We start from the raw sequence: 13,157 nt of genomic DNA, 5'->3' as shown, positions 1-13,157 counted from the left end.
AAGGACATATTTTAAAACTATTTTTCAGCTCCGTTCCCAAACCATTTTGGTGACTTTTTTTTTTTTTTTTAATGCTTGCTATTGTGACTGCTACAGAGCCTGTCAGCCCCTGCAGCACCCAGCTGTGCTGGCTGCAACCATAATTCACAGAAACTGCCAAGTGCTGTTCTGCTTAATATGACAGATCCTTCCGTGATAGCTGTGCTACAGCCAGCCCTGGTGAGCGTGTAGGGAAGGATGGTGCCCATGTGGGTAAGATTTATGTTTGTTAGTGGTGTGGTGAGTGAGCCTGCAAGCGTTGCTTTCCCCTTTTCAAAAACTCAGAAGATTTATCTCCCCCACACATCCTGAGTCTGCCTCTTTTATTTTTTTAATAGCTGTCCCCAGAAAACTGACATGGTTGCGTTCCTCCACCTGCCCTCAGTGTGGTTTCTCCTTATCTCTCCCCAAAATTGTAATCTCCTCTTGCAATTCATGTGGTGTTGCTCTTCCTGCTGCTCAGCTGGACGTGCAGACAGCTGTAAAATGAAGTTTACAAGACTCATGATCTACGAGCACTGTGCCATGGCACTGCAGAGGTCGGATTCTTGTACATTGCTCCTTACAGCTGTCTGCACACAGAGCTGCATGCAGGCAAGTGGCAAGGAACACGACTTCCCTGATGGGAGCTTACAGAAACAAGAATACGGTTGGAGAAATAGGGTGAATCATGAATGAAACATTACTCACAGAGCCTGATTGCAATGTAAGAACTGGATGCGAAGCGTTCCTGGAAATAGGGGTACATTCAGAGAAAGTAATGAATTGCACAATCATTTCTGTGTTATCTGTTTGATGGTAGAGTATGCTTCTCTCTGTTAATTAAGGGTTCAGCTACTTGCAGATGTAAGGATACTGCCTGGCTCCACAGAAGGACCTAACATCAGGGAAGGATTGTACGTAGTTGGATATGACTGAGTGTATTTAATTAAAGGTATCGGTTTGGCCCAAAGAAAGGAAATGTACTTGAGAATACAGCTAACAGCTGTTAAGTATTCAGATGATGTCCTGTTCCCTGTCTTATATTCAGACATGTTTGTAGGATTAATTTCTCAGATGTTTGAGTGATCTAGGAACATAAATCTCACAGCCAATACATGGGATTTTTTGCTATTGTGAATATATAATAAATTACTGCTCAGGACGACCACGGATGATGGATCTGTTCCTTAAATAATAAATTCAGCAACCATGAAAGCCATCTGTTTCGCAGGTGTACAGCATGTCTTAAAGAGTAATTGTGGAGAGTTTTTCAAGTCCTGCTGCTGCCATGCTGCAGGGGTAAGTTTCCAGCTCTGTATTTTGTTGTTCTCTTTGCCACTCTTACTTCGTCCGTCTCTGAGAAAGGTTAAGGATGCAAGTCTGTGGTTTTGAAAGTCTATCTTGAGTGAGTCTTCCCTCATTAGCCTGAACTGATCTGCTGCTGCTGGAGTAGGCTGGCAAAGACTAAAAGCTTGTCCTTCTAGCTTTGATGACCAAAGAAACCTGACCTACCGATGGAGTTGCTTGTTTCTTTTACTGATCTTTCTTTTGCTTTCTCTTACTGGATCCAGGCAGGCCACAATGTGATATAGGGTGTTATGGCATCAGGAACCAGTTTAGGAGTCTGACAGGTCTTGAGGCTGGGGGTCACTCTTGGGCTGGGCCAGAGGCTGGCTAGTTAAGAGATGGGATCCAATACCCTTGGGAAGCAGAGGGACAACAGGCAGCAAGGCCTGTAGGGTGCAAGAACTGGATATAACACTCCACCTAAGTGGGATCAGTTTTCTAGCAGAAGGACCAGTTCTCATCTTTGGTTTAGAAAATCACAAACTGAAAGGATTGCATCTAAATGAATGTAAGTTAGCTTAAAAATACTTGGGAAGAGAGAAGGGAAAATTCTCCAAGAGGGGAACAGCTAATTCTATGGTCACAGCTGGCTGGATGGCACTGTGTATCCAGATAGATAATCCTGCTTGAGAAGCACAGGATAATTACAGGGGAGTGGGTGGGGACGACAGTGCTTTGTTCCTCCCTTCCCCACAAATTTTTTGGCTGACTTGAGGCGAGGCCAGGCGGTGGGAGCTGTTGGAGGCTGCTTTGGCAGCTCACAGAGCGCTCCTCCCTCCGGCTGAGTTCTGGGGGTGGCCCTGCTGGAGCAGCTGGGTGTTTGTGCACCATCCTGTGGGTGCTGATCCCCCAGGCTGTGCAGGGCTCCCCGGCTCAGGGTCTGGAAAGACGAGGCTTAGGTGGTGGTCTTCTCTAGGTAGTGAGGACTTAGCCACTTGGGAAGAGAGGACTGGGAGGGAGAGGAAAACCTGTGAGACTAGGATAGTGGTAAGGGCTCTGTAATGTGCTCTGGCCCCAGATCAGTCCAAGGATCTGTACCCACAGTGTCTAGAGAGATCAGCAATGCTGTGGGTGTCAGTCTCAGCTGCCCCCAGATCCAGTCTGCTCCTTTGGGGCAGAGGAGACTCAGAGAAACCGTGCTCTCACCCCTTTTCCCTGCTTATGCCTTGCCCCACTGAAGTCAGGCTTCCTCTAAGCCTGCTGTAAGCCAGCAGCAGCAGAAGCCCCATGCCCAGCCACTACAGTTGGGTGGCAGAGAGATCGGCTCACCTTCGCTCTGCATCTGCTGTGCAAGCAGATGTTGCTCTTGGTTGACTTGGGGAGAGCCTACAGAAAACAAAGTAGAGAAGGTATAACGCTGGAGGATGCTTGAGAAGTGTTGAACAGATGGACAGTTGTGAAACCAGAAAAAATGGGGGGCTTTTGTGGGAGATTTGAGGGGGCTGACTGAGCTTTTGGGAGATCATAGAGGTGAGAATTGGTTTGGGGCTGGGTGAAGGCTTTGATCTGGTGGAGGGAAATGGCAAGAGAAAGCAGATGACAGAAGGGGTACTTACGAGGAAACAAAAGGATCTGAGGAAAAGGTAGGAAGAAGCAAGGGAGACAAATCTTTAGGATGGAATGGGGCTAGGAAAGACACTTCCACATTGTGGGACAGCAAAGAGGGTAATCAAAGTGGAAAGAAGGTACAGTGGAGATGGGTGTTACATTTTTCTCCCAGAAATAGTGTCTGTCCTGCTGATCACTGAGCAGCAGTGAGTATGATGTGTAAACTACAGCTGCAAAAGCCATTTTGACACCAGTTATGACAATGAAGCTTGTACGTACATGAAGTATCTGAGCTTTAGACTTGAATATCTTTGGTGCTAGAGTTGAAAAAGTTGCTGACTTAAGACTGTCTTGAAGGCCCTGATTTCCAAGCGGTACAGACAGTCGTCTGTGTTCTGCAATTGCAATTACGCAACAGCAGCAAGCAGCCAGCCTGCCAGACCTTCAGAGCAGCACTTCTGTCAATTGCGTTGGGGTTTTTCAGGACATCAGGAAAACGATGCAGAAAACAAACCCACTGTACTTCTCTACATTCCAGGGGCTGGAGATGATCTGCTTCATGGAAAATTTTAGACTTGTCTCATGTCACCTGAAAATGCCCAGTTCCAGGATACCTGTCACTTACACACAGACAAGCAGATGTACTGTACTGTGTCCTGCTCGGGGTGTGTAATGCTGATGCTAACCTGTGGCTAAGGCAGATTGTGGCCCCTCTTTTCTCTTCTAGAATACCTTGGGTCTGGAGAGACGAGCTCTGTCACAGCTTTCATGTGTCAGTAGTTAGCAGTGTCGAGTCCCTTCAGCTGTTTGTGTGCTGGCACATTTTCCACAGTTCCACCTTTCCCTCCCCACCGCCCCCTCCGCTGGCCTAAGGACCAGCAGGATTGCCTAACTTTTCAGAAGGCCAAAAGACACAGTTGGAACATACAGCTGACTTGGGGGGAGAAGCAATTAAAACCGCACAGAGTAATCTCATCTCCAGATTGCTGCCTTGTGCAGGACTGCAGGCACGCTTGCAGTGCCATTGCTGAACAAGCATTTTTTCAAAGCACACTGATATTTGTTGTTCATGCAGGTGTTAGTCCGTCATTTCTTCTGCATTATCCTGCCTGTCAGTGTCTTGGACATCTGAAATATTATCAGAATTCGATTTTGGCAGCAAACTTTTTCTCCCGGCCTTCATATGCATTTTTGTGTAACTGGACAGGAGTGAATTGTCCCAGTGTTCGTGCACAAACTCGTATAATGTGCAATGGGAAATGGTCAAGGGTTGTGTGAAATGGGTGCACACTGCTGATACATCAAGAGGAAGTGCTTTTGCTTATAGAAATCTGGGGGGAGATAGCAGACTTGGGGGGGCTAGTTGCAGAGATCTGGGAGTCAGTGTGTTTGTTCAGTCTTCTGTCAAAAAATGCACGATCTAATGTAATTTGTCCATGAGATGGATGGGGAAGTGACTGAATACTGTAATTTTAAATCCTGTTAAAATGTTAAGCTTATGTATTTGTTCTCTAAATATTTTGATCTTCGACAGCACCCGCTTGCCTAGAGACCAAGCCAAACAATCATTCCAAGCTCTTTCCTAGCCTTCTTTCTTATTCTGTAGTCCTGAATGAAATTCAACCTTATTCTCCATAAATAACCTTTCTCATTCCCCAGCTGTCTCCTACAGCTAGTTCTCCTCTGACCTCTCACTTACTGACTGTGTACTGACCTTGCGCTTCCCCCACAGCTCTAATCTGCCAGTGTCTACACTCCTGTTCTTCCTCTGCTCTATTGCATTATTTCATTTCTTTTTTAATAAGGCCCACCATTTCCTGAGCTGCACTTCAGCAAATAAGCTTGAACAAGCCCCTTTATCCACAGAGCTCATATAGTGTAGTGACAAATAACTACCATTGGCAGTGATTTTGACATTTTCACCACCTCTCTCTGATTCTAGGCTGTAAGTAAATCTATACTTTCAACTGTATTTTTCTATTGGCGATAAAAACCAGCACCACTGTTTTCAAATCTAAGAGAAAGAAGCCAATGCCTTGTTCCTTGTTCAAATAGAAATGTTTCTCTTTAGTTGGATTTTCATCAGTATAGCAACAACTCCAGTGATTTCTCAACGGCTTTTATTAAACTACTAAGGGATTATTCAGGCATTTTATGCACACCTCATCCTCCCATTAAAGGCAGTGTGAGTTCTCATCTGAAAAATTTGCAAATAGAGGGGTTTTTTTGTTTGTTTGAAGTTAAGCTGTAGATTGAAACAATCAGAAACAATCTGCCTAGGGTTAGTTGTGGAAAAACTTTGGGAAAAGCAGCATTCCCCCCTACCTGCATCAGTATTTGTCTGTCAGAACTGAAGAATTGGTTGAATTGGAATTTGCCTCCAAAATGGAAAGCAGAGATGTGTTTAATATTGGTATTTTTTGAAATGACACCATGAAATGCGTGTTTCATCTTTGTGTAGCTGCAAATCAAACCCATTTGCTTTACAAAGTAGAAGGCTTAACTCTAGGTGTCAGCACTGCAAGCTGAATGTGGAGCTCTGAAAAGGAAATTTTGCTGTCTCTGACTCCTCCAGTGTCACCAGAAATAAAGTGCAATAGCAGTTTTGCTGACAGATCCATTAAGGCTGAAGAAAAGGAGAGCCCACACTTGTGGTTAATGGCACATGTAGGAATTCCAGCATTCTTTTCTTATACAGCCTCTTTCTAGCTGCACTTAAGTGTGTTTCTATTAATGGGATCTAGTAAATAATGTTTAACATAAAGGAGAGAATGAGGACAAGATGCCCACTGTTTAAAGCAGGTATGTTAACGCTTTCCCTTCATTTGTTGTTAAGTGCTTATCTTTAGTGGGCATCCAAAGTGATGAGAGCGCACAGGAAGCCAGCATGTTTTTCTGGTTCTAACAGGCTATATAGATCAGCTAAATTAATGAGGTGGATGAAGTTTATGTGACTACTGTTGGTTATACTTGAAATTGCACAGTAGCAGAGACATTGGGGAAGGAAAGACTCGATTTTCCAGCCCTTAATGCTAGCAATTATGCGAAGTAAATAAAAGCATTTTGACGGTGCACATACTGTAGTTATCTTGGAAAGCCACGTTTCTCAAGAGCACTGAATTTTTGGCTTTGCATCTCCTAACCTTGTGCTCTCATCTGCATCAAGTGATGCTGTTACACACATGAATGAAGAGCTTCTTTTTGCCATTCTTGCTGTCAATAGTCATCACTTATGTGCAAATTTTGCTTTTAATTATGCCCTGATCGCATTTGTTATGTAGTTAAGGTACTGCTCAAAGGCTGACTGTTCTGAATGCACAGAAGTGCTCCTGCTGAATTGGCTTCTTCTGAAACACTTTGATTTCTGACAGGGGAGCACAAAAGCATTCATCATACAAATTTGGAGTAATTTATGTAGTTTCCTCCTGTGGAACATCATTTTCCCCTCCTCAGGTGCTGGAGCTTATTGACAAAAGTGAAGTCTCTGCTATTTGGTTTTCACCACGCTCCTAAATGTAAAGTTTGATCAGGCCTTCCATAATCTGCCGTTGCCTCTGAGCTGTTGCTCAGCCAGTGAAAACAGGCTGTACCTCAGAGAGGAACCTTGGAGAGTCAGTGAGAGTAAAGTTTGGCAGAGCTATAAATGACATGGTGAAAAAAAAAAAAAAAAGGCAGGCACACGTGGAACACTGATAGGGCTCTTACAAGCCATCAGGTTGTAAGGTCTGCACTGTGAGTGTGGTCTGTGGTAGAGTAAGGTGCTGTACATCTGTCGTTGGACCCCAGCGGCACTTGAGCAGGTTCTTCTGCAGCACCCTTTGTCTGCAGCAGGAACTGGCCTGGCACTGGGCACAGCATGGCCAAACCACCTTAGATGCTCTGGTTTGTCTCTTAAAGTATGTGCAGACATCTAGTCTCAAACACATCTATACCACAAGGAAATATAGCTACTTCCATATGATACAGAAACGAAAAAAAGTTTATTTTATGTACGTATTCCAGAATAAGCCTGTATGCAGTTCATTTTCCATGCCCTAGGGTCTGGCTCCACCTATGGCACCTTCCCTTTTCAGTCTTTCCACCCAAAAATACTTTCAATGAAATTGGCACGACCGGAGTTGAAAGGGAAGATGAGTGGAAGCAACGGCCAAGCCCGGACTGTGGCTGGCTCCTGGTCCCTGAGGAGCGGAGCCCCGCGCCCTCCCAGGGAAGCGGCTGGCCGGCTTGCCTAGGCCGAGCTCCCGGCCCCGCGCTGCCTCAGGAACGCTACAGGTGGATTTTGTTGAGTTTTGTTGTGGGTTTGTTTAACCACAGAGTAAGCAGCCCGCTGGGCACGGAGCGGCCGGCACCACGCACGGCACCACGCACGGCACCACGCACGGCACCACGCACGGCACCGGCACCGCCGCCACAGCGCCTCGCCTCAGCGCCGCGCCTCGCCTCAGCCCTGGCGCGCGCGGCCCGCCAGCGGCTCGTGCTGGCGCTCCCGCCCCTCCCGCCGCAGCGGCCGGGCGCACGCGGAGCGGCGGTTTAAACTTCGCTCGCTCGGGCGGAGCCGCGGCGCGGCATTGGCCCTCGGCGGCTCATTTGCATTGACGCAGCGCGGGCCGGAGGTCAGCGCCGCCGGGTGCTTTTATTGGCTCCGCCGCTGTCAAGCGCCGGGGCCGCGCGGACGGGGGGCAGCGCGGGCGCGGGGGGGTGGGGGGCGGCGGGGGGCGGCCGCGGCGGGGCGGGGGGCGGTGGCGCGGGGGGGGCGCGCGGGCGGCCGTGGGGCGGGGCGGCCGTTGGGCGGGCAGGCGGGCGGGGCGGCGGAGGGGCCGCCGCCGCTGCTGAGGAACATCAATAATAACAAGGTGAGCGCAGAGCGAGGGAAGGCGGCTGCGAGGAGAGAGGCATTTCCCTTGCTGCAAGGGATGCAGACACCACGGCCCTGGGAATTAGAGCTCTCACCGCTGCAACCCTTTCCGCCGGGATGGGACGCTAGGATCGTTTTCTTTCTACTTCTCGCTCTTTTTAATTTTTCATCCTTTTTTTTTTTCTTAAATTTTAAATTTTTTTCCCCTCGCCGTTTCGCATCATTTCTCTGACCAGAAAATCCCCCCCAACATGGAGGCCCTTTGATGCCTCTGCCAGCGGAGCCGGCTGCTCCCGCGGCTCTGGGAAGCCCTCCGGGCCGTGCCCCGGTTCTCCGAGGGCCGCCCCGGGCGCTGAGAGGGGCTACCCGCCGCCCGGCCCGCTCCTGCCCCGCGGCGCTGCGCCGGGAGCCCGCGCCCCGCCGGGCGGGATGCCGCTGCGGCGGCCGGGGAGCCCCGCTGCCGCCTGACGGGGGGCGCTTCCTTCCGACGGCGGGACCCTGCATGTCACCCCCGCGGCGGCCGCCCGTCCGCGACGGAGGCGGTGCGGGACATGCCCAGCGCGGCGTGAGGGGCGCAGCCGGCTCCTGGGGGCGGCGGGGCGATTTCCCATTATTATTGTTATTTTTTTAATTATTTATTTTGGCCCCAAAGCACACCCCCGGCACAGCGCGGCGCCGAGCGGGACCGCGAGGAGTAAGCGCCGCTTGGCGGGGAGCGCGGAAGACCGAGGTGGGGAGCGGCCCCGCCGGCCCCGGGTTAATCGGTAACGCTGTGCAAACCCAGGTGGAAAATGCGCCCTGCTCCGGACTAGGAGGGAGGAGATGGTGCAGTGCCCCCGGCCGCTCTGAGCGCCGAGCCGAGAAGACGCTGGGGTGTGTGTGCGTGTGGTTTGGGGCTTGGGGTTTTTTGGGGGTTGGGGTTTTTTTATTTTTGCTTTTTTTTTTTTCCCCGGCCCTCCTTTTTCTTTCCTTTTTATTTTTTTTTTTTCTTCCTGCTTTTCCCCAGAAGGAAAGAAAACCCTGTCAAGATTCTCAGATGGCTTAGAAAAATTAATAATAATCTGTGAAAATACGAAGTCGACCGGTTCTTGATTTCCCCCCTTCCCTCCCCTCCAGCTCCCCAGCCCACTGCTGTGATTGAGATAAAAGGACCCGTTTCCTGGAGGACGAGGAGAACAGACACGTTTCTGGTGGTGTAGAAGGGACCGATGGCAATGCTTCAGAGTGTAGCGGAGACGCAGGAAAGAGGTTCAACCTGTTAAAAAAATTAAGCAGGGGGAAAATACCAACGGGAAGGAAAGATACATATATATATATATATACACACACATATATATATATATACACACAATTTAGAAGTATTCCCCAGGTGGCCACAAAGCATGGGCTGTGTTCCAAGCACCAACCTCTCTGACAGCAGAGTGATCTGTCACAGTAGCAATGAGTCTGAGGAGTGCAATTCCCCTCACCAGACCAACACAACCATGTCTCAACAGCAGCAAGGCAACCCCGTCCCAGGATTATTCATTAAATGCTACAACACATCCACTTATGAGGTGAGGACTAATTCCTCTAAGAAAGACAAGAGGGAGAACAGCCAGAGCATGGAGGCAGAGGCCCAGACCAGCAGATCCAGTGTTAAGGTAAAAAGGGTGCTAAACATAAGCACTGTTTCTCTCAGAACACGATTTGGCTGTAGCGGTTTAACCCGAGGAGTTTCCCTGCCGAAGCGATACGTTGTGGGGGAGCTTTTCCTGGCTTGAGCTGTTACTTTCGTTTATAAGCTAATAAGTCTTGTGAAACAACTTTATAGATGTTCCCCAGCCTCTTTCTTCGTTCCACAAAATGAGCTTTCCTAAAAGGAGTTGTGCAGTTGTCCCCTCAGTCCTGAAGAGTCTGGGGTGTGGGTCTTCCCTATGAACGCAGAGGGCCCCTCTGTCCATCCGTGGGGGGACCCTGAGGTGCATGAGAGCTGCACTGCCGCCGACTCCTCTGTTTGACATGTTTGTACTAGGTTGTCCAGTGTTGCTGTTTGTGCTTGTGCTGTGTGGAATCGGAGGCAAATCGCAGTCTGAAGCGATCTGCTAGCTGGGCTGATCAATTTGCATACCTCTTCCATTCACAAAGTTGAGAGGGACGGCTGTTTTTGCTCTGGGTACTGATTTACAACTTTTTGACCTTGTCTGTTGCTGCAAATAAGGTATTTTTTGGAGGTTTTTTGCATGTCTGTTAGTGTGCATACTTTTGTGTAGGGGTGCAACAGAAGGCTGTATGAAGTCGACAGATATACTGAAAAAAATTGTGATTTGTGATTTTTTATTTTTGTAAAGTGGGAGAGTTAGTGATGTGGGGTGCTTGCTTGTCTGTTTACTTTCTATTGATGGCCTGTTTGTTTATGGGTTGTGCTTTAGTTACTAATGCTATAGGTTTTGATTGCTCTATATCTTGCTTTTTCGGAGGAACTGTCTCTATTTTGTAAAAATAAGTAATTGCAAATATATATAAAAACAAATCAAATTGTAGTAGCCCTGGGGATATTATATAACATGGCTGATCTGCTCTGGGTTACCGTGATAAGAGCTGAGATACATATGCCATAAATATAAAATACAAGCTTGCGTTGCAAGCAAGAACTAGCTAAATGTCAAGTGTTTTGCAGAATTGCAGAAACTCTAATGAGTTGTAGCTTTCTTAGGATTTTTACATGCTCATTAAGATGGCTTCTAGAGTATTGACCTGGAATAATTTTCTTCAGTTATGTGGGTGATTTTTTTTAGTTGTTTACCTCCAGATTTAGTAATCTCAGTTCATAGGAGTTTAAAAAGTGTCTAGAAAATGAGAAGACACTTTGCAAGTATTGAGTTGGAGGAGGAATTAACAATACCTAAGAACATGTAGATGAATGGTGTTAGACTAAGCTGAATTTTTGTGTTAATAACACTGTACAGGAAACTGAATGTTACAGCCCTGTTCCATAAGTATGTCTATCGTATGTGTATATTTAACATTGTAACCACAGTAAAGATACTTAAGTTGTCATCAGAATCCTGATAGTTGTTTCTGAATTTTTAATAGTCATTATAATTGCACATCACAAAATCTAAACCAAAAATATTCTTAAAATTTATATTCTTAGAGTTTGTCTTCTGTGTGGTTGCTTATGGGGGGGGGAGGGGAGGGAAACAATTCCTGAAGCATGCATGGGAAGCTGTGTTAATTTTGTTAAGTTTTATTGCCTAAGAACTTTGTAAAAATTCTTGTTACTAGGTTTGGATAATTCAGCCAGATGCTGTGCGGTTGATGTTGGTTCATATGCATACTGTAATCTCATTGGCAGCCATTCTGATTTTTATCACTCAGTCATACTTTCTGCCCTTGTCATCACTCTAAGCACATTGCTGTGAAACGATGGGGTTTGAGAAGTGAGAATGGAATTCTGTTTGTGATCAGCTGAATACAAAATCTGTTGGACATTACCACATCTGCATGATTTTCATGTGCAAAATCCTATAATACTCTTTAGAGCTATAAAGCAGCATGGTGTTTCATTCTCTGCTTTTAACATTAGTGTGTATAGTATGATCAGATTTACAGTTCTTAGTGCGCTAGACAACTGCGTTGTCTCAGAGGTTGTGCTGGAGAGAGGGATATGCTATCCTGTCACTGGAGAGCAAAGATTTTCACAGTACAGTGAAGTTGTTTGGAAAGAAACAAAGTGTGGGAACGTTGAAGATATTGGATAGGACCCTGAAATTCCTGAAGCCAAAAGGAGTATTGGGCAGGATGTTGTGCTGTTCTGGAGTTAAAAGGAATTTTGATTTGAGAAAGAACTGTAAGAATTAAGGTGCTACTAGGAACTACTGCTGTTCTTCAGAGGGTGTAGTACATGCTTTATGGCCCCTGGGATACCCTCACACAAACACAAGATGCTACAAACTTTTTGTCCTTTGGCCAACGGTAGTGTCATCAGAATTTGTGTGAATAGCCAGTAACCTGCCTGAATGGTATTTCGACATGGTTTCAGGGCACTTTTATTGAAATTTACATTTACAGTCTTTTGTTGTATATGCACAGATTAAAGCCAAGAGAGTCCTGCGTTAGGGCTAAGAACAAAACTTGTCCCGGGTGTAAATCTCATATTTTCACTTTGGTTGACATTAGCATTATGTTTATTAAAAATATGCATAATAGGTGGTGCAATAGATTTTATTCAATGTTTGTTAGCTGTAGTGCACATTTTTTCAGTTCAGAAAGTGTCATAAAAATAACCCATGCTAACTGTAAAATGGCATTATATATATATTGCTAATTAGCCCCCAGAATTACTCTGGCTTTATGTTTATGGTTTATTATATCTTTCTTCTGGTCAAATAGCAGAGGATCATTATCTGGATGTGTGGTGTGAACATATTATGTTTTATGATTTGCATCAATTTACAAACTGTAGCTAAAAAAGTTACCTGTTCATTCCTAATATGGAGAGCCCTAAGTTTATTGATAGAAAATCAATTAACAAAGCAGAGCAGTCCTGAAAATGTGTACATGCAGAGATAAATGTCATATATGTGGTATATATGAGTTTTGGTGATAGTATGTGAGAAATGAAGGAGCTCTTTTAATAAATTATATTTGGTCATGGCACCTGTATCTCCATCCTTAATTAGTATTTTCATATGTGGCTTTCATTTGAAGATTTATGAGCATCTTGGAATAAGTGTCATATCTAAAAGTAAATCAGCCATAAAAACTCTTCCCCTAATTTTCAGTATATTGACTCCACAGCTTAAACTCTACTTTTCCCAGTAAAAGGTGAACAAGACTTAAATGCAGTTGTAAAAACAGTGACTGGGGTTTGATTGTCCAGGGCTACATTACAAATATCAAATGACGCTTACCCAGTACTGGTGCAAAGGAGAGTTTTCCTGATTTTTTTTTTTTTTTTTTTTGTAGCTCTAAAAATCTCAAGGAAGTGGACTCAAAATCGTGATAGTCTTTTCCATATATATTAGTCATGATTTTATTTTTCAGACATTTGCGTTGTACAGTAAAGGGGCTTGGCTTCACAGAAACCTGCTTAAACACCTTTAGAATAATACCTCTGTTTAATCTGTAGAATAAGTGGAGTAAATGCTGGAATGGTATAAGGACTGCATGGGTATTTATTTAAAATTGGCTTGGGTATTCATAAGCATGTGCTGTCCCAACATCACATGTCTGTGTGTGTGTGTCACTCTTCTACAGTGCATTAATAAACACTGTAGCACATACATTGCGCGTTTATTTTGCTCTGTCATTCTTTTACATATGTGAGATTTCCTTCCTCTTCTCTTGTATAACTCTCCCTGTCGGGTGTACTTAACACAGAAATATGTGCGTTTGGGTGCAA

The 13,157-nt window shown here is 45.8% G+C and overlaps 1 protein-coding gene across 6 annotated transcripts in view; it reads left to right on the top strand.

Moving 5' to 3' along the window:
* The window catches only part of PDE8A (phosphodiesterase 8A), a 157,350-nt gene that overhangs the window by 20,710 nt on the left and 123,483 nt on the right, over positions 1 to 13,157 (top strand). For 2 of the 6 annotated variants that reach the window (XM_037394511.1, XM_037394509.1), the window contains exons 1-2: positions 7,747 to 7,769; positions 8,888 to 9,414. The exons of 1 other annotated variant lie outside the window; for it this stretch is intronic. In XM_037394511.1, the coding sequence (XP_037250408.1) occupies positions 9,154 to 9,414 (261 nt within the window). In that variant the 5' untranslated portion in view covers positions 7,747 to 7,769; positions 8,888 to 9,153. 3 more of the 6 variants (XM_037394513.1, XM_037394510.1, XM_037394514.1) reach the window with 3 other exon arrangements.

This window comes from Falco rusticolus, chromosome 7, assembly GCF_015220075.1.
Source record: "Falco rusticolus isolate bFalRus1 chromosome 7, bFalRus1.pri, whole genome shotgun sequence".
Taxonomy (NCBI): Eukaryota; Metazoa; Chordata; class Aves; order Falconiformes; family Falconidae; genus Falco; species Falco rusticolus.
This window is presented reverse-complemented; position numbering and strand designations above follow the sequence as displayed.